This window comes from Eurypyga helias, unplaced genomic scaffold, assembly GCF_000690775.1.
Source record: "Eurypyga helias isolate BGI_N326 unplaced genomic scaffold, ASM69077v1 scaffold4198, whole genome shotgun sequence".
In the NCBI taxonomy this organism is placed as follows: Eukaryota; Metazoa; Chordata; class Aves; order Eurypygiformes; family Eurypygidae; genus Eurypyga; species Eurypyga helias.
The window spans coordinates 10,317-32,266 of NW_010268716.1; the positions used below are offsets into that span (position 1 = coordinate 10,317).

General features: G+C 47.5%; 1 protein-coding gene across 1 annotated transcript; it reads right to left on the minus strand.

Moving 5' to 3' along the window:
• Window positions 1-3: 3 nt before the first annotated feature.
• LOC104514216 (ly6/PLAUR domain-containing protein 6-like) lies at window positions 4-5,926 on the minus strand (the record flags this gene model as incomplete). Its single annotated transcript, XM_010157826.1, has 4 exons — window positions 5,809-5,926; window positions 4,269-4,367; window positions 930-1,060; window positions 4-193 (listed from the first exon to the last, which is right to left on the minus strand). Coding segments are annotated over exons 1-4 (538 nt in total), but the record flags the coding sequence as incomplete, so codon positions are not given.
• Between the last annotated feature and the right edge of the window lie 16,024 nt (window positions 5,927-21,950).

Here is a 21,950-nt window from a genome sequence, read left to right on the forward strand (position 1 = left end):
GACCGGCCGTGGGCAGCAGCGTGACCCAGCGCTGGGACATCAGCCCCAGCCAGAGACACACCGTCGTCAGCAGGACAGGCCCTGAAAGTCTCCGTGTTTTGTTGAGGGGGGAGAGGGTTGTAAAGACGGCGTCTGTTGTGTTCCTGGGGAGGGGCAAGTTGCAGATGCTTCCTTCGCAGCAGGAGGTGCAGATCTGGAAGAAACCACGTTATAACTTGGTTATTTATATAATTTGGTTACATGCCCCATCCCTGGGAGTGTCCAAGGCCAGGCTGGATGAGGCTTGGGGCGACCTGGGGCAGGGGGTGGGGGTGTCGGGGGTTGGAACTCCATGATCTTTAAGGTTCCTTCATTACAGAAATTCAGAGCAACAAGACTTAACCCACCTGAGGCCAAGAGAACGTAAAATCACGTGCAAAACAGAGATGCGGCTGCAGCGTGCCCGGCAGCTCAGCAAGCTCTTTTTTATCTCAACCTGTTGGGGAAGTTCAATAAAGGCCAACTATTGACCTGCAGAAAACTCATTTATAAATTACTGTTTGGTTCAGATGCAGAACGTTTGCTCCAAAGGTTTCGGGGCTTTCCTCTGCCTGTTGCAGTAGGGAAACCACGAGACGGCTGGCGAGCATCCGTTGCGGAGCGGTGGGGACCGAACAGGGCGCAGTTCTGCAGGCAAAGCACTCCTCAAGGGAGTGGTTTGCTCTCCTGAGCTGCTGGCAGCGCAGTTATTTAAAGAGATTATTCTTTTGTTTTAGGAGAGGTTATTCCTTTGTTTCTGTAACAAATGAGCTGGAGCTCATTAAGCAGAGAAGCTTCATTTTTGACAATGCTGATTCACACACTGAACCAAACCAGTCTGACTTCTGGTGGAGGCCAGAAGGGTTCTGCCCAGTTTTCTCAGGAGAAAAAGGGCAGTTTTTATCCTATACCTTGTATCCTTCGTGCCGGACATAGGTGCATCCCGTAGACAGGCAGTCCTCCAACGGTACGCAGCGTTTGGTGACGGACACACTCTCTCCAGTAATTCTCATCGTGTGTTGGCTAAAGCAGTATCTCGTACCTAGAAGGACAGAAACATGTGTTTGCCTGTCAAATTCAAGTTTTGTGATAGTCTACAAATAGGAAGAAAGAGGAAAAAAGCCCTGGATTTTTTTTTTGACATCCTGGGATTTCAGAAGAAAAATACTGTTTTGATGTATTTATTGCAATACGTAGATGTCACTAAATACACACACCCACACCGCAAACTCTGGCACAAACGTGAGGTTTCAAAGCACCCTGGAACGTGGAAATTTGCTCCCAGTACTGATGTGGGGCTCTGTGTTACAGGTGGAGAAACGAACGCTGGCTGACCGAGTTCTGGGGGGCAGTTCAGAGAAACACCCCAAACCCTCTGCACAATTAGTTTTATAGGAATTGCCTTGAAAACCAGAAAACATTCACAATACCTCTTTATGCCTGAAGCTAACTTTCGTTTGTGTACGTTTGATTTTTTCCTACCTTCAGGTGCAACCATTAGCTCTGTAGAATCACACATTCGAGATGCTTTTCCCTATATCCCAACAGCCTGTGCAAGCTGTCCTCCTGCCTCGCGCTCCGATCCCAGCTCTCCCGCAGCTGCAGAGCCCAGAGAAGGTCCTTCACCCTCTCTGTCCCTCGGTTTTATCATCTATAATGCCAAAATACCAGCAGAACAGTTGGGAGGATTTCTGTATTTCTCAGTTTCCTGGTCTTTGGGAAAAAACACCACGAAACGGACTGTCTCTCCCATATTCCCATCGCATCTTCTGAACGCTTCTCCCGTGGGCTCCCTCATCCCCAGGGGAGGCCAGCCTCCTCCTCCTTTCTTGACTGGCAAATGCTGTGGTTACCCTCAGGCTGAAAGGAATTCGGGTTTATTTCATGCTTTAGTCGTCAGAGGGAAGTTGAAGGTGCTGTTCTCCTTCTTACCCCTCCAAGGTGAAAACACCTGATTGTCAACACAGGAAACATGCCATTATATGTTCCTCCTCTAATTTATACCTTGCTTCTTATTAATCAACCTTATTATTAATAACATTGTTACTTTCACAGGGGAAAAAAAGCAGTATAATTAATTTAAAGGGAACATTCCTGTTCAGCCCTGGTCTCTGAGAGGCAAAGCCCTGCACACTCCTCATGCTCCAGGCATCCAGCAACAGCCGAGCGAGGTCGCCGACTGAACACGTTACTCCTTGGGCAATAAACCCCCCAGACATCCGTCATCTGTGACCGGCCCTTCAGTGCCGTATCCCCAGCAAACAGACTTCTCACCGGAGGCTGGAGATGCGGGGTGTGCTGCCTTCCTTCAAACCGGCCAGGGATGCAGCTGTTGATGTTTTCCAGGCTCTCCTGCCCTGGGGACCGGGGGTTTTACCCCAAGGGGAGCTCCCTGCATGGCAGCTTTGAGCTCCTCCCGGCTCCGTGCCTGGCAGTGCCATTCCCCAGCAGATCTGGGTGTGCAGCACTGGGGCTTATTTCTCCCCCGACAGGTCCCAGGTGGAACAAATAAAGCTTCTAGCACCCCATAACTGTTTCGTTCTTTCTTCCAAGTGTGTTTTTAGAAAATACCGTGCAATCATCTTGGAGATAGGTATTTTCCCCAGGCACTGAGCATGCCTTTCCTCATACAGCTGCCACTGGTGGCTGTCATCTCCTGCAAGGCAGGGCTGCCCCTATGGGCTAAGTCCACAACAAACAACAAAATCCACTCGCTCAGATTAATACTAACTTTTGCACTGCATTCTGCTCTGCCTCCCTTCTCAGAGCAGGCAAAGCACACTGATGGCAGGCGCTATGAGAAGGATTGGGGCAGCGGGCACTGGGAGAGCCCAGAGCAACGGAGAAGTGGGGAACATGGAATGGTTGGGGTGGGAAGGGACCTTAAAGCCCACCCAGTGCCACCCCCTGCCATGGGCAGGGACACCTTCCACTAGACCAGGTTGTTCCAAGCCTCATCCAGCCTGGCCTTGGACACTCCCAGGGATGGGGCATCCACAGCTTCTCTGGGCAACCTGTCCCAGTGCCTCCCCACCCTCTCTGGGAAGAATTCCTTCCTGATGTCCCATCTCCATCTCCCTCTTTCCATTTAAACCTCTAACCCCTTGTCCTGTCACTCCCTGCCCTTGGAAAAGGTCCCCCCTCCCAGCTTTCTGATGGCTGTTACTAAAGGCAGATCTTGGCGTCGCACCTCTCTCCTTGCACAGCGACCCACAGGTAACCCTGTCCTTAGTCACTGAAATACCACCTTCTCCTGTCAAAACAGGGAGTGTCCATGAACACTGCTCTCATCTGATGCCAGCCAGCCTGATCTCTTTTATCGTCATTGTGCTGATTTGAGCTCAAAGCAAACGAGTTCTCAGACAGATAACGCGCTGACACAGGCTGCAAACACAGCTGGTTCATCCCTGCAGTGCAGGTTATGGCCTTTCTCTTTCCAAAATAAATATTTTCTGAAGGCACATGTCCCGCAACAGACCACAGACATTCCGGATAGATGCTGTCCAGCGCTGCCGAGCCGACAGAACGCACCGGGGGAGCGCTGAGCCCCGGCAGCATCCCTCTGCCCGCTCAGCCCCGGCTGCCGCGGAGGCTGCCTCCTGCCCACACGTGGTTCCCACACCGGTGAGGACACAGTCCACATCCAACCCGTGTCCAGGGATTTGTCAGGGACTGCAGACAATCCTAATGCATTGTGAGCATCACAAAAAGAGAAGTGGTAAGGGAGCGGGAGATCTGGGGATCTCGCTGATACCTGGATCTGATATTTGGGTGCCTGTATCCCAAAGCCCTTTCTGAGCTGTTCCCAGCTTCAAACTCTGATGGGAGTTATGAGCCCCAAACACTGAAAATACCTTGATGCCAGACGAAAAGAGGCCGTCTCGGCTGCCCTGAAGCCACAGGGGAGGGAAGCACACAAAACAAGAACCGGTCCTGTACTCACCAGTAAGAGAAATACAACCCTTAAATGAACGCCAGCCTGATTTAATTTCCAGCTGAGCTAGAGGAGTATGGGGAGTAGATGAAAGCCCTAAACTTCACCCGCCGCAAAGACACAGAAAAGCTTAAGGGATTAGTCCTATCGCTTACACATCTTTCTTGCTGAGGAGGCTTACAAGCGGGAGCAGCGATCACCAGCATCCGAGTACGCCTAAGGAGTAACGGGGGCTCAGCGCTGTCCCTGCGCTGGGGACAGGCAAGCGGTCGTCGTAAGGTGGGTTTAAGATAAACGCTAGCAGGCAGCTGGTTACCTCTTGGACAATAGACATCCGGAGCCCATCGGTTGCATTCGTAATTATCCGCTGCCTTTTCGCAGGTGAAACATTTAAATCCGTGAGGATACGGTGTGGCTGAAAGGAATGGACAATATTCAGTTAAAATGAGCCGCTTAATCCGGTTCTGCTGTGCTTTTCAGAGGCACACAGCAGCATTTGTTCTCTTTAGACATCTTTCTACAAGTATAGTTGTCAGCTTCATCGTGGTGGTCCCGATTTGGAAAAATCCTATCACCGCCAGCCGTGTGAGAAAGGCACATACAGACACAGTAAGGACCCAGTTCAACCCTGTTTCCCCAGTAAAAGGCCCACTGCCGACTTCAGAGGGAGTTAATGCAAGCAACGAGCACTTATTCTCTCGGTATCAGCGCTCACATCCAATAGAGTGCTGATAACAAAACACCAGATGGATTCAAATGCTTCTGGAAACTCCCACCGAGGAAACGAGCAGCCTCTTTGGAAGGCAGGCTGATGTTTCCAAAGGAAGGAAAAATCAATTTGCTGAACCTCCAGGCTTAACAGCAGGCTCCGTCCTAATTTGTCTCGCCAAACGAAGAGCGTAGCTCCTTAAGTGGTCTCCTGGCAGGGTTCTGTGACACATCCAGTGCATCCTCAAGATGCTGCCACCTTCTCAGAAGCCAAATTGGTGAATGAGTCACGTTTATCACCACGGGGCAAAGTCAGCTGAACCTGTGTAGGTCTCACCTCTCCCTCCTCTTCACCTCCTCCCCTTGCCCACCGACTCCGGGCCAGACCCCATTTGAGTCCCCGAGGTGAAGCAAGAGCCATTCACTGCTTGTTTCCCCAGGCCTCTCCAGGTAAGGGCCGGCAAGTCACACAGAAGCATCTCTGGTGGGGCTGGCACTGCCCGTGGGGACAACACAACAGCACTAACTAATTTCACCCCTCTCGCCCCAGACCTCTAGCAGGTCTTGGTTCCGGCATAAAATGGGAATTTCTTCTTGCTTGCATAAAATTTTCAGCCAATTTTGGAAAGGCGGTGAGTTTTCTCTGGGAATAGACGGCTGGCACAGCCCTGCAAGTGCCCTCTTCTAGAATTAAATGAGTTTGTGTCTGATAAAGTGAACAGACTAGCAAAAGGTGGCCCTGTGGAAGATCTGAAGATGCTATAGCATTGCTTCAGGGAGTTACTGAAAAAAGCCAGGAACCGTCGGTGCCGCAGCCGCAAATGGTTGCCTTTGGCCTTTGCTATCGATGTGCTCAAGCAAGCCATGGGGCCTGATCTTATGGCCAGAGCGATTTCAGAAGAGCAGAAAATAGCAAACAAAAAGCCACTGATACGCTCAGCAACTGCCTGTAACACTATCTGTCCTTTAATCCCTTCAGGAAGCAGCAGACTGGTTTTATATCAGCTAGTTTTGTCAGTACTGGGGATGTTTATGCAATCTTTGCTCAGCGCTCAGCTCAACCCTGGTGTTTCTGCTGCCCTAACACACATTCGCCCTTGTCCTCACCCCCACGCCGTGGCTTTGCAACCCGCGCCAAGGTGGCTTACTGGAAGGGTGGAGGTAGACGATGTCCTTCACGGTGAAGTCGCGGGGCCGGACGGTGGGCAGGCAGCCGGCTAGCAGGCTGAGCAGCAGCACCCACGCCGGCGTGGGCGGCGAGGCCATCGCCGGGGGAAGCCGTACTCATGCGGTGGGCGAAAAACCTCACCTGGGCAACAGCAGAGAACAGGGGTGAGCAGACTAAACCCGTCAGGAGCCCGGCCACCACCTTGGCCCCCCGCAACCCAACCTCCCCAAGCCCACGACGCTGCCATGAACCTTCAGCTGCCCTCCCGCAGGGGCAGGCAGCGGTGTGGTTGCTTTGGCTGGGCGTCAGTGACATCCCTGGCACCACCCAGGAAAAGGACTCTGGCACACTCGCTCCCAGAGAGCTGTGAATGGGAGCCGAGGGGAAGGGTTGCTGCATTTGTGATCCTTTACAATTTAACCGGTTGGTGACCGGTTTTCAAAAACCTCAGTAGGATGTTGATGGTCAGAGACTGCACTGCGATGGGATTTAACTGCTTCTTTTAGAGAATACTGGAAAAGTGCAGAATTAGACCCGGAAGAAAGGAAACAAGGTAGCTGGAGACCTGTCAGGATGCTCGGGGGAGCAGTGATGGGTCTCCCATACTCTTAAAAAATGCACCTTTCAGGCAAACCAGCAGCTCTACATTATTTTCCACACATCTCACGAAAGGCGAGGAGCACCAGCTGCTGCAGGTTGTATGTACCTGCAGCTGGCTGCTGCTAATAACATGAAGTGATTATTGCATTTTCCACTCCAAAGGGTCTAATTCCCTCTGTGACAAGCTATGCAGAGTATTTTTCCTATGTCCCTGAATGAAGGGAACTAATTTAATCAGAAATAAACACTCGCTGCGGTACCATTCGTGAAGCCATCCCAAAAGCCAGCAGCTTTCAGGAGCATCCCAATCCCTGCACCCAGACTGTGAGGAGCCCTCCAGTAACAGACAACATTGATGTATCATTAAATACACAGCTCATATTATTACAGTTCCTTAAAAAATATGAAAATGTGCCTTGGAAACCAAGCAGGACAGGAAAGCCCCAAGAGGATGCGGCTGCTGAGCCAGGCAGGAGCCACTGATTTCCTCTGGCCACTGGCATCCATCCAGCACACACATGGTTGGGGTTTTTCCCCGCCCCAGCCCCAGACTGACCAAATCTGCAATACCCAGATATTTCCTAAGCAACTCTGAAAGCATCGCAGCTATTATTTAATAAACCATTTTATTTTGGGTTTTTTTTTTTTTTTTCAGGAAAGATGTTCCAGGGCAGGGACGTAACCTTCCACCTCTGCCTCCAAATGTTTGTCTCGCAGCGGAGGCCCACACAGGACTAGCAGCACGATGGCTGTCAGGGGGGGGCTGTCGTTATCCTTGGCTCTTATCTGAAAACAGCCCTTTAATTAAAACACCATGAAATCCATAAAAATAGTGAGGGAAACTGATAACACGTAGTGCGGTACGTTCAACTTTGTTGGTTTAACCTTATGAAGAGGGAAATGCCGATTTCCATTGGGTTTACTCCACAGATGTGTATCGGCCAGGGGAAAGTGAAATCCTGGTTAGAAGCAGAAAGGAAACAAAACAAGCCTCTCCCAGCCACCTGAAAGACAAAAGAAATGGGACCAGCGGCCCTCTGTGGGGTCTGGAGGAAGAGCCCCCAACAAAGCCAGCTGGAGCCCACCTTGGCAAGGGAGCAGGGCACCTGGATTCAGGACTATTCTCATTTTGGAGTTCCTCACACACATGGATGTGGAGCTGAGCTGGCCAGATGCAGATGCTGTCCTGATGCTCCTGAGCCGAAGACAGCAAGAGCCATCAGCTGCACAACCAACAGGCCCAGGTAGACACGCTCCAGTGCTCCTGGGGCACGTATCCCTACGTAAGGCAAGTCCCACGCAATGCTCAGCGCGAGGAAGCAAGACTCCTGAGCTGAGACTCTCCTCTCCTGCGCAAGAAGAGACCCAGACATCACCACATATGCATCAGCCTCTCCGCTCACGGCTTGACCAGAGCCACAGCTGGGTTTTCACATGTAGAAATTGTTTTATATTCACAGAATCACAGACTGGTTTGGGTAGGAAGGGAGCTTAAAGCCCACCCAGTGCCACCCCCTGCCATGGGCAGGGACACCTTCCATAGCCCAGGGTGCTCCCAGCCTCATCCAGCCTGGCCTTGGACACTCCCAGGGATGGGGCATCCACAGCTTCTCTGGGCAACCTGTCCCAGTGCTCCCCACCCTCTCCGGGAAGAATTTCTTCCTGATATCTAATGTAACCCTCCCCACTACTCATACTGTTAAGATAATGAAGGTTTGGAGGAGAGAGGGATTTTTGGATTCTTTTTCATCCCAAAGAAAACAAGGCAGTTTTAAATAATTCGTTGGATTTTTCTTCATAATCACAAAAAGCACTTGTATTTACAGTACCAATCCAAGTCTTGCAGCTGACAACACTAGTTCTCCCTCTATCGTACACCCTCCCTTTCATGGGACCAAATGCTTATTCAGCCAGTCTCCAAACGCCTGTATGTGTCTGTCAATACTTGCCATGTCGTCAGATTCAGAAGACAAGTGGCTGTTAGTCCCGCGTGAAAGGGTGGCAGAAATCCTCCAGCTGCACGCTAAAAATACTCACATCACGCCTCCTGTAATTACAAGTAGCTTAATTGCCAACACCACTTCTAATGAGCTGCAAGAACGACGAATGAATATAGAGAATTCACTTCTCCACCTCTATTTTATATGTCTGAAACAGATTTAATTTTAGGTAAGGAATTAAAAATTAAAAAAACCCCTCTGTGTTATAAAACGACCCTGAGCAGACCAGAGCAAGGCCAGCCTGAACCATGGCAGTTACTTAAGGAGAAGGTACGTATGGAACAAAACATCTGCCACCCATGTAGTCCCTAGTACACTATATAGAGAGTATAAAAATAGACACTTTTGTGTACATAGAAGTAGCTACTGTCAGAAACCGGAATACTCAACATTTCACAGGTACTTTGAGTACGTACACATGGCTACACATAGTTCTGTCTTTCACAGAGGGCAAAATACACGAGTGACTATGCCACATCTGACTGAAAAAAAGTATTTGCTGATGTTCAAGGTAATGCTGATGTTTCACACAGTGGAATATCCACAACGATTTTGAGGAAAATCAAACATATTCAATAATTACTATTCAGCACACTCATTCTCTCTGGTTTTACACCCACACATAAAAAATCACTCTTCTGGTTTTAAAGGAAAGATAAATATGTGGAGGCAACTGTCTTAAAACCTGCAGACATTGGACAAAAAATGGTTTTCAGTTCACTTTTTCCCCCAGAAAAAATCTTCAGAACTTATATTTTTCTGCAAAGGTCCATTGGACAAAAAGTGGTTTTCAGTTCACTTTTTTCCCCCCAGAACTTATATTTTTCTGCAAAGGTGGCTTCTCTCCATGGTCTCTACATGCCCTAAGAAGCTTCATCAAGGGCATGGAGGCTTTTTCTTTTGCTCACAAGCTCCCTTCAGTTTATGGCTTTCAGCCAAAACCACCAAACATTGCACAAAAATAGTTCTTTCAAAGAGCTGTTGCTGAGATAGCCGCTGCTACAGTGCTAAACCTCGCAGGGCAGACTTGTCCCTCCGGTGTACGGGCACACATCTTTTTCCTTCCGAATTTAATCGGCTCCTTTCCAGACGTAGTAGCCTCTCGGGCAGTGCAGCGTGCATGCACCGACCTAATAGGAAATGGCATGGCCTGCTCTGGGTCTGATACCGGACTGCAGTTAGGGGAAATAGTCACACGGTATTTAGATCATGCAGTCTGTTTACAAAAGGTCTTGGGCGCTGACACAGGAATCCTAGTTAACTCAATCTTTCCAGCTTCACCAGCACCTTTCAGACGGAAAGGCATCCCCATCCCCGCTCTGCAGCAGGATTACTTCTTCCTGCCCTTTGCCCTGACACGGCTCTATGGAAATTAACCATTCAATCCCCTAAGCAGCAGCCCAATTGCCCATTTGTCAGGTCTCATTAGGGTGGCGACATCTCGTCCTCACTGTCACCAGCGCCAGGGACAATGGAAGGTCCCTGTCCTCCAAGGAAGGACTGGGGAGACCCTCAAGCAGAGGCACTGCTGAACATCAGACCGGTTCTGGGGGAGACGTGTTGTTGGAGACGACAGTTGTTTGTGAGGATGTATTTGTCCTTCCTGTCCCTCTCACAAGCTCAGCAGATACCTGCTATCTGGCCGTGAGCGAAGGCCACTAGCCGGGCTGCTGCCAGCTGCAAGGCTGCAGCAAACGTGGCAGCATTTCAGGAAATGGAAAAAAAAAAGTCAGACACCAAATCTTCCCATACAAACGCTTGGCCAAAGCCAGGCATGAAGGAATTTTGGGTTTGTGGGCATTTCTGTGGTTCTCCTTCTTGTGCGAGTACGGCACACGCTGCAGTCGTCAGTGCTGCTCCACCTCCCTCCCACGGGAGAGGAGGTATTGCCATGCTCTTCACAGACCCATAGACTGGGTTGGAAGGGACCTTAAAGATCATCTACTTCCAACGCCCTGCCATGGGCAGGGACACCTTCCACTAGTCTACACACCTCTCACTTCTTCCAGGACGTCTGATGCAGATGGAGTTTGCCACCACACAGGAGGTTTATGGTTCTGGTGACAGCTCGGGTCCACCTTCCTCCTCCATCTCCTCCTTGCTGGCTGGGCCCCATCTCCAAGTTTTATACCTTACTGCCTCGTTTTGTCTTGAAGACATTTTCTCTTACCTCTTCATCTGGAAGAGCCTCGGTCTCAGTGCCCTAAAGCAACGCTTCCTTCGGATAAATAAAGTTGCAAAAGCAAATAGAAGCTCCCTTCTCAGTAGGCAGTAGACATCAGTCCTAAAGTATCAAGCACAACATGCCAAAGCAGCAACATCTGTGAGAAACTGCAGAAACCACAGCCCTAGTAATTTGTTCTAGCAAATTCCATTGTGCAAGGTCAGCTGGACCATCCTTGTTATGTTATGATGTTTCTTCAGCAATGATAAAGCCAGTCAAAGGAGCTACGACCAGTGCAACCATGCTGGAAGACCTTTCCTTGGATGCAAAGTCTACCCAACGGTAGTTCCTCCTTACGCACATCACCAACGTGACTTTACCAAGAACTGCAGGAGTTCATTCACTACTCTCTACATTTCCCCCTGCCTTTCTTCCAGCCCACATAAAGCTATTACTGAAACCATAATACATATAGTCATTTGCATCTGTCTACAGCTTTAAAAACTATGCCTCAAATTTAGCTGGGTCATGTCTTCACTGCCCAAATCCAAATGGGAATGGGAGTTTTCCCATCTAACAGCTGTGCAGGATCCCAGACAGCAATCCCAGAGACTCTTGGCAACTTTGCCAGCTCTGATTGCAGTTTTCCCCCTCCATCTTTAACCTTTTTAACACACACACACCCCTTTTTTTTTGTCTATTTTGTTTATTTCCTGCCTCTTAGTTCCTACCACACACATCAGAAAGGTTTTGAATAAAAATTGGAATTCATTTGAACTGCCTTCAAATCCAGCTTCTTTCCACTTGCCATTTAGAGAGTTTTCTATGCGTTTTGCCCTTCGGAATGGTTAAATGGTCACTCCTGGTAGCAGAGGGTATAGTGAAGCACACACATCTGTCTAAGGAACCTGTAGGAACTCTTGCGACGGGGTTCACTACCTCTCCTCAAGTACAGTACGCAAGAGTAATTAAACAATCAAACACAATTAGTGCACGAATTACTCCCAGAAATGTGGACAATCTAATCTAATTACAAACCCTGGAGTTCATTGAGCTAAAAGCCCATGTCCTGGGGAAGGGAAGGGGGGTACAACATGTTCCCTCTCACATCACCTTCCCTCAGATGCAATTTAATCTTTAACAAGATGCAATTTCAATATTATTTTAGAAGTCTCACATTGCTTCTATTTTCAACTTGTATTATTTACATTTTCAGTCTGACTAGCAAAAGCTTAACTTTTCTTAGGACCTGTACAAACCATCTTTTAATGAGTTGTAGTAAAGTGAAACTTCTATTCATGCACCCCCAGAGGACAGTTGGGCTTCAGATAAAATCAGAAGAGACATAAACCAGGTATATTTCACCTTAGTATTTTGCAGAAATGACATAAAAAAGGCTTAAAAATCAGGGAGGCTTGATGTTCATATAAGGAAATACAACTTATGCAAATTAATTGTCAAACTGAGAAGCAGCGATATTCAAAGTTAGACCTAATTCATTCCCATTTCACTCCCCACATATAACACACAGCGGCGCAGAGCCACGTCGACATTTTTAAATTAGACCTAATATTTAAGAGTGTGACTGCGAACACTTCTGAATCAGCAGAAAGACAGACACGGATGATAAATCATTTCAAGACCCATCCCCCAGGTTTCTGCATGGTGTGCAAAGGAGGCAGCAGGGGCAGCCAACCCTGAACTCAACGGGATGGATAAGATCAGGATTCAGCTTAGTTTGGGAAGCCTGGAAGCTGGTGCTCACCCCTCCCGTGTCCCATGGCGCATGGGCTGACCTCAACGTGCGGGGAGCCACCAGACAGTCCGGCTCCATGCAGACAGAGGATAAGGAAACCATGCGTGAGCACCGAAATCCGGGGATTTCTCTGCTAATAAGAAGCAAAAAAACATTTGTTGAGTTCCAGTGGCCGGGCCCCTCTACAAAGGGGAAGAGGGGGGGTAAATTATTTCCTAAATAAACATTTAAGTTCACTAGGACAACTGAAAGGGCTCCTCTCTCCAAGGCAGGGATGCTGTTTGTGTGGACCACACGTTGCACGTGGCTCCTTTCTGCTCCCCATGGAAGTCTCGTAGAACAAGGAGTGCAAGGCTCCGTGCACCTGGCCCCAGGGTTTTTGGTGCAGGGAGGCTGTGACAGCTGGTCCAGGGTTGGTGGCCACACCACGAAATGGTACTGGCAATGGGCAGGGTAGTGGTGTTCTCCAAGGGAAAAGTAAAACGAGGCCCTGAGCCTGTGCAGTAAGTCAAATTTGGGTGAGGTTTAGTATGGCAACAGCAACTGGGATCATCCTGGACCATCTTCCCTATTTGCGTTTAACCCAATAAGCAAGAGCACTCCAGTTAAAGCACTGGCGATACGACTGTGCAACGCATCCTCCAGGAAAGAGGGAGGAAATTTGCAGCACGTTACCAAATAACATGTAGCCAACGGGTAAGAGATGCCAAAGAGACAAGTGAAATCAAAGAAAACAGGAGAACATATCCCATGCTTACAAAGACAGAGGTGGCAAATGATCTAATCTGCAACCAAGACATGAAACTCTTCAAGAAAATAGTTTTCTAGTCTATGTACCAGACTAGCAGATAGAGATATGGAGATATGGAGATATGGAGATACGGAGATATGGAGATATGGAGAGAGAGAGAGAGAGAGAGAGAGAGAGAGAGAGGTAGAGAGAGAGGTAGAGAGAGAGGGAGAGGGAGAGGTAGAGGTGGAGTGGTTTTGAGAGAATGAGATGATCCCTCAGCTTTTAAGGTTACATTTTTAATTAAGTCTACAAAAACGTGACAATCTAGACACCAGGAGTATCATCAGCAGAAACTCAGGATTTTCAAAGGATCAAAGGAACATCTGCTTAGCCTAAAGTCAGTCCTGGGTATACTCAGAGAACGGTTTGTTTGTGCTACAGCAACAAACATTGTAAACAACATTGTAAACAAACAGTTGTAAAAAAATTGCAAGAGAGGGTTGGTAGGATTTTGTGGAAAAGAGGTCTCCAAACAAACCCATCGTTTTTGAACAGGCAGGATTATGGCTCTGGCTGTGAAAGGAGACTGTTACACAGAATAATTGGGGAGAGACCAAAGCAGACAGCCAAAGCACCAAACCCTTCTGATTACAAAAATGAGTTCTACCCAATTAACCAAGCATGCTTGGGCCAAATTAAAAAAAACAGCTTTCTGACATCTCAAAATCTAATTGGTGAAAAGGGTATCTTCAAGTGAAAATACTTTTTTTCTCCCAATTTCCTGCAAGGTTAGGTTCAGCATTTTCGTACCAGACATATGAACAACAAGAAACTTCTTGTATTAAACACCGCAGAAGACGCTAGCGAGTGAGCCGAGACGCTTGTCCGTCATGCAACAAACTGTGCTTTAATAAAACCATACATCAATCTGCACCATTGTGTCCTGGCCCCGCTGAAGCCTTCCCCCTCGGCTCTCCAGAGCGATTTGTGACAGTTCTTCTCGGACATCACCCCGCACATTTGACATGCTAGATTAGGCACCGAGTCACAGACTGCTCGGCATCGACCCAAAGCGGGCTTTGTAGGAGTTCAGAGATCAGCCCTGAAAACACGAGATTGTGGAAATGAGATTTTAGTATTAGGAACGAATTCAAAACTTGAGCTTTTCCCTCACCAAAGAGTTTTGTCACCAAAATCACTGGATTGCGCCGTTGCAACTCCTCGCAACGGGAGAGATATTAATGAACTTCCATGCTTTGCCTATTGACGCTGTTGTGCCATGGTTTTCGCCCAAACAATTTAACATATTTATGTAGTAGTTAATGAACACCAGGTGGTATTGTTCCAGCCCCAGACCCGCACAGATTAGGCTGCAGAAGCGCTCTGTTCCCCTGGCAGTTCACCCGGAGTTCACGCTATTTTTCATTTCCCGACCCACGCGCGAATTCCCGTTGGCACAAGGCATCAAAAACACCAGTAAGCCACAAAGAGAGGAGACACATTTGAGGAGAATGCGGCTTTTGCTCATTCCCAAGGAGCACGTCTCAAACGGGGCTGCAGAAGGCACCGCACCGACGTCGGCACCTAACCCTCAGGGAAATAATTGGGAACGGGCTGACCGTGCCCAGCTCTATGCTTTCGGCACCTACGTAAAGTCTGATGAACAACGGCCTGAGCCTTGCACAACGATCCCTTAAATAAATATCTCGTTCTCGTTTTTCTCTTAATAGAAAAACGTAGCTCGTGTGTGTGTTCTCCCACATCTACGCGAGTCAGAGGTGGCAACCCAAACCAGGCTTGTGCTTCAAAATAAGTAAGACCTTTCTCTTGCGCTGTTTTAGTATTTACCCTGCCACTCCCCTCTTTGCTCCACACAAGGACTGTAACAGACGTTGTAGGAAATCTCTACTGGCAGAAATTTTCACAATTAGTTACATTAAAAAAGAAAAATAAATCTTATTTCCTATTTTCTGTCATGTGACACTGAAATTAAAACACTTTTTTGATAAAGCTTTACTCAAAGTTAGTCCCCTACCACCACTCTGATTTTAGTGCCTATTTTATTTGGTATAAACATTAGAAAAGCTAGATACCATTAAAGTAATCCAAAAGAAACCCAAATTAGAACTGACCAATTAGTGTTCTTTCAGCTGTCTAGTTAATCCATGGAGTAAACACACACTACCATCATTCATTAATTCAGATTCTCAATAGCTTTTCCAGAAAAACAAAACCCAGCATAACCCAAAACAAACAACCCCTCCTCAACTTTACAAGACTTTCAAATGTTGTTTGAATTCAATGGCCAATTAATTATACGGCACTTGTCCTCCCAGAAAAAGCCGTTTAATTCTTCTATTTTTCCAGACTTGTTGGTGAAAAAAAAAGCCAATTAAAAGAAAAAGATCATTTCCACTGTGACATGAAGCTACAAAACGCCATCCTCATTTTAACCACCACTGCCATGACCGTTTTGAGCTTCCAACATCACACCAATGGGTTTCAGGGGAAGTTTCCGAGACGGAGACCTCGGTGTGCTCCCTGGCATGTGCCTCCACACAGGTGGCCTGGGAAGCCGAGCTGCAGCACATACTCGCCTTCCTATAGAGAGTTCTTTACCCTTTGCTTTGGCAGAAGTCGGCTCTGCAATAGTCACCCACCCTTGGTAAGGTCATCACGATTTACAGACGGACTTGTCCTGCAACCTCAATCCAACGGAGTCTGCCAGGGCAGAGCCTTGGATTATGCTACCCAAAACACAAGCTGAACAGCCAAATGAATGCTGCTTTTAATTCATCTTTGTGAAGCTAAAGGGGTCTGAACCACTTTGCTGCTCAGAGTTCGGTTTGGAGGCAACTGCTTACGAAGCAAATGAACTGCAGGCAGGAAACTCCAGGTCCAAAGCAGAAACGTACTAATTCCCTCTTGGATCAGGTTCCTTGTGCATTTAATTTTTCATTTGGTTTTCTTACAAGCGCTGTACCCTCCCTGCATTTCACTTATAGCTAATCACTGCCAGTCATTCCTCCGTTTTACTGTGTGCAAATCACATAAGCAAGGATACGGGCTTAACACGACTGTCTCATCAAAAATATTGTTGTTACAAGACACAGTTAATCAGCAAAACATTCCCATGATCATTAATTATCTGCTAACGTCATAAAGCTAATGCATATATTTATATTTGTTCTTTTTTAATGCCAGGAAACCAAGAGACTGCACAGAGGTAAGGAGTGTTGCGCTAGAATCACTGCGAGCACGAAACCAGGCGCTCATCCTCCTGGATTTCTCACAAGAACAGGCCTATTCATTTGTAAGCAATGATGTCAGAAAATAATGGGTTTTGTTGGTTTTGCTGTTGTTTGGGGATTTTGCTTGTTGGTTTTGTGATTGTTTGTTTTTTTCTTCCACAACTCGTACTTTAACCCTCCAGCAATAATTACCTGGAGCTTGTGGGTTATTTACTGTGTTGATTCATGGCTAGCTTCAAATAACAACAGTGCACAAGGATAGAAGAAGAGAATCTCCCTGAAACGATGGTGTCTGGCTGGTAGAAATAATGCATACACGAATAAAGCTACCTGAGGAATGGCAAAGAGGAAGAGGGGGCAGGAAGTCCACTGGGGACCACAGATGGAGACTCTGTGGGATGCCGAGAGCCATGGGATCACCACCCAGTGCCCCTCCTAACAGGTAACCCCTGGTTCTGTACTAACAACATGAGAAACAAAAATCAGGAGAGCGAAGCACGCCAAAGCAGGAGCATGGGAGCCAGGACATGGAGGGGGATGTTGCCCGAGACCAGCAGAGGAAAGGAACAGGAGGTGGGGCGTGAAAGAAATTATGTTGTCCAGGACAGAGAGGAAAAAAAACATTAACAGAAGAGTTCTGCCACATCCCTTTACATGTCGCCCCATGAGAAAATGAGGAAAAGGCAGGAGTGAACGGGTCTGCCCTCCTGCCCGGGACATCTCTGCAATGTAGGAGTTGTCACCCTTTTGGTCTCGTGCCGCTGCTAGGCCCAGCTGAGGCAGGCTCACGTGCAGGGTGCTCAGACAGCCTCTTTGACATCCTCACCCTCCCTTCGCCGTCATCCGTAACCAGCCCCACACCCTGATCCCTCAGGCATCTGCTCTAAGCCCTCCGTCAACACCTTCCACCCCACCACAGTCCTCGCTGCCCGTGCCACTTCATTCGGCTGAGGCGCTTTAAAACCATCGGTTCACCGGATGGCAAGTGTTACATATGATATTAAATAACATACTTGATTATCAGTAACGAGGTGCTAAGGCAGACCTCCTCCCGCTCCATCTTCGGTCTGCTCCATCCAACCTCTCAACCGGAGACCAAGCTTCGCTGCAGACTCCTCTGCTCCTTCGTTTATCTCTTCATCTGCTCTGCCTTTTGCTAGATCCGAATGCCTCATCATCTTGGCATTGGAAAGTCCACTTTCCCAAGGCACGGGGTGTTTATGGAGTATCATCAGTAATTCCAGTGTCTGCCAGGTAGGAGATGTTATCTTCAGCATAGCTGAAGAATACCTCAAAATCATGCTCCAACTCATCTGCCTTAAACGCTCGCCTACCGAACATGCAAAAAGCAGGCGTAGTTTTCAAAATGTGCCCCCCTGATTGAACCAGTTGCTTGATTTTCACACATGAATCATCATCTGGCATTCCACAGGCCACGATATATAGCTTTCACTATGTCACCACTGACATTTTCACTGCGGGGAAGCCATGATTTACTGGTTTTCATTAGACCTGATCTCCACCCTTGGTCCTACCCCCAACTTGTTGAGGAATCCATGTCTGATCAGTGAAATGTTGATCTGATTTGAAAATATGCTGCTTTTCATCTACTAATTTCTCAAAAATTGACCTTTTCTAATAATTACTTGCAATGCTGACAGTAAGCATATACCACTATAAATAATGAGCCTGAGAGGACATCCCTTCCTCCAGCCTTGGGAGAAAACAGGCTTCTAGCAAAGACACTCCACAGTCACAGCCACAACATGGTAATATTTTTCCCACAACAAATACAAAAGGAATATTCGAGACAAAATGAACCCATTTTCTTTAAAACGTTTGGACTGAACCTGTGTACAGTTCTGCTTTCCAACTGAAGCGCTGCACCAGTATCACCATTAGGCAGTGGCACTGACACCACCGGAGGGGCGGCTTTTTCCCCCCAAAGGCATTATTTGTCAAAACGAATATTTTCAAGTCATCTAAAAGGCTCACAAAATCCAGAGCACAGGATCTCACATTTTAAACTCCCTCCAAAACGTTTTCAATACACACATTTCCCATTGCACAATTCTGTAACATTCCAGCAATTTTCCCAAAAACCTGCCAGGGATCACCTGCTGACTCTACCCGTCAGCAAGCTGCTTGGGCTCCAGGAATGCTGCCTGGCCTCCAGGAATTGTACTTTCTTCCACCGCACCATTAGAGGCCAAGCCACTCTTTTAATTTTCTTATCTACCAATTCTGTTGGATAAACTCTAAACATAGATGTTCATGAGCACTGAAGTGTTGATGGAGTGAGAAAAGCTCAACCCCACGCAAATTGGGTAATCCAGGTTTTGTGCTTCTGCTTCCTTGGAGCTACCAGGGACTGATCCAGTCCTCCACCCCAAGTCAGATCAACCAACCTGTACTGGCTGTGAACACCTACAAGCCCTGCCTGTTTCAGGACACAGGGATTTCGTTACACTTCTTTCCCAGCAAAGACCTCCCTAATAATTGAGGAACTGTCTCCAAAAGGCTGAAGGCTCCTTTGCATTAACAAAGCATTGCCCATGGGTCAGTACTGCTGTATAGCTGACAACACGACCAGGCCAGCAAAAGCGGCCCACACCATTATTTGAAAAGAAAGAAAGAAAAAAACACCCAAATGTAGACAATAAGCCAAGCACTAGTAAGAATTGCTTATTTGAAAGATTTTATACATCATTGAAAACCTGAAAAAAATCAAATCAGCCTAGAATAAAGTATGATTGAAGTTTACTCCCTAAAGCCAACAGAGAGGCTAACTAGTAAATGGGCTGAAAGTTCAAAAATCTTAGTGGTCCAAAGGATACATGGGATCATGCCCAATGAGAAGAATTCCAAATTGCTTTCTATGGCACTGCTTTAGTTAATTTCTCTTTTATATGTAATTGAGACCTCAAGAAAAATTAAATTAGGCCAAGGTTCTTGGAGGCCATTCCAAGAATGTTATCGATAAAACAGAGAATACTCAACATTGTCTATGATTGTCCCCACCAGACTCGCCAACAGATAAGCACTTTGGTGCTGAAAACAGATTTCCATAATGTCTAATTATGCCACAAGCCACTGGCTGTAAAACCATCTGCGCGCTTAACTCCACCTTGGGTTCTAACTAAAATATGGCATTTCTGTTCTCTTTTTAAGTAACACATGTACTAGCTGCAAATATCTCAAACTACCAATGCAAGAAAGACATTAAAAAAGAACTTAAAAAAGTGAGACTATATTATGGAGCAAACCAGCAGTATAAATAGACTGCAAGATAGTCTGACAAAACTCCGCACTGGGAAGTGCAGTGGAAATCTGCTCTGTCCAGAGAAGAGCCCCCAGCCTCTGCAGCACTGCGGGGAATTTACAGCACTGGGGACCTTCTGCGAGCTCCAGGCATTGACCGTTTCCAACCAACTCATGAGCAAAGTCAACTCCGGTGACACTCAGAAGCGAAGGCATGGCGTTACCACGAGCTAGCATGTCTTTGCTGGTTGCAACGATTACCCATCCTAACCCTGTGCAGGGGCCACAGGAGCTAGCAGGAACAGTGCTAAGCCATGCCCGTTCAGCCTAACATCCGCCACCTCCAAATAGACCAGAGAATCTTCCCTTCAGTATCCTGGACCTTTCATATTGTTTTTGAAGAGTCATCCAACCCCTGCTTCCCTTTCATAGAATCATAGAATCATAGAATGGTTTGGGTTGGAAGGGACCTTAAAGATCATCTAGTTCCAACCCCCCTGCCATGGGCAGGGACACCTTCCACTAGACCAGGTTGCTCAAAGCCACATCCTTTCCTGTATTTCTCTCTTTTTATCCTATGAAAAGCAGTTCATTATCCACGATTCCTCCACGATTCCAGTTCCAATAGTTATTCTCCCTAAATATCTCACTGGGGTTAAGAGTTCAGGGCTAAAAAAAGAATTAAAATAAATAAAAATTAGTGCTTATCTAGCGACATCTGTCTCACATATTTCTATATTTTCAATTAATGGCCAGTACTTGTGCAGCAAGTCAACTCCCTTTAAGCTGAAGCCTGTCATTCAAGAGATACATGTATATACGCACACACACGTATGAACATACTGTTACGCAACAGAAAGCTTTGCCCATGGATTCTGCCCTCCCTAATCCACGGGGGCTACATCTACCCCCCTCCCAGAGAAAGCGGGCTGGGAGAAGTCCAAGAAGGAGCGGGCACTGACAGTGGTGCCCGTAGCCCCAGTATCATGCCCAGGCATCAGCTGGGAGAGTCGCATGAGCAGGCGCTGGCCGAGACCACGCCGTGCAAGGATGCTCACGGCACGGGCGGGCACGCACAGCTCCTGCTCCAGCCCCGCACTGGCACACAGGGATCACTGGTAGCTGCGCACAAGCTGAAAAATGTATGGTTTTCTCAGTGATTACACTCCTCTCAGTGGAAATCTGCAGGGTTTGCATCTGTATTTAAGCGTAAAGCCTCGCTCACTCCAAAAACATGAGGAAAACAGAAATTCCCACAAGAAGACACTTCACCCGCTCTGTTTTCCTCTGGTATTCTGGGGCTCGGTGCAATGGCATTTGGGTCAGCAGAACACCTTCCACTGACCTCAAATACCTGCTCCGTCAGGGCACTGCACGGCGAGCTGAGCACCCTCCTGCAATGCCCAAGCGAAGGCAGGCGCCAGCGCAGCCGCGCTCCCACAGAGAGCTGCGGCACCCACCCAGACCTGGCACCTCCGACACCCACAGCAGCTTCACACCTAAGCTCATAATTGCAGCCGCAGCTCCCAGCACCACAATTATGAATCCACGATAAAAAGTGGTTTGCTCACACCCCCACTCACCCGAGCACTGGAGCCAAAGCCGTGCCGTCGGGTCTGGCACCACGAAATCGTCACGCTCTCACCCACCACCAGCCAGGCCCCTTGTCTGCAGCGTACAAAACCCCTCACAATGCAACAAACGCTTTTAAAAATATACCTTTCCCCAGAGAAGGGACAGGTAACTGAAGAAATCTAGGCCTGCCGAGATGCGGCAGGATAAGGCGTGCGGTAACCAAGCCTCCCGAACCAGCGGAACAGTATCTCCCTGAACTCCTTATAAAGTTATACAGCAGCGTGAGAAGCATCAGGAATTAATTAGAAAACAGGTTTCCATGTCTGATCAGGTGTCTGCTCTTTCTCCTACAGCTTTGTTTACAAGGGAAATGGGCACCAGAGCTGACTCCTCCAGAAGAAGCTGGCACCTGCCCTGTGTACACTCTTGAGGTGGAAAAATAAAAAAAAGGCATTGTACAAGATAAAAATGGTAGGGAAATAAAGAAAAAAGCCCACAACTGGATAGAAATCTGTAGAGTTTGCTCTTATATTTACTCTCTGTGCACACCCATGCCTTCTCCCCCGTGCAATAACACTAACGGGAAAGCAGAGAAGGTCTCACCCCTCCGCAAGTGATTTGTTTCTTCCAGACTCACCCACTATAAACCCTAAAACTTTGCACACTATATCCATAAAAATTATTCAACTGAGAAAACAAAAATAATCGGTGGTTTAAGTCTTTGCTTTATATTATTTCAGCTGAAAATATTTTAAAAATAAATAAAATCAACAGAATAAATA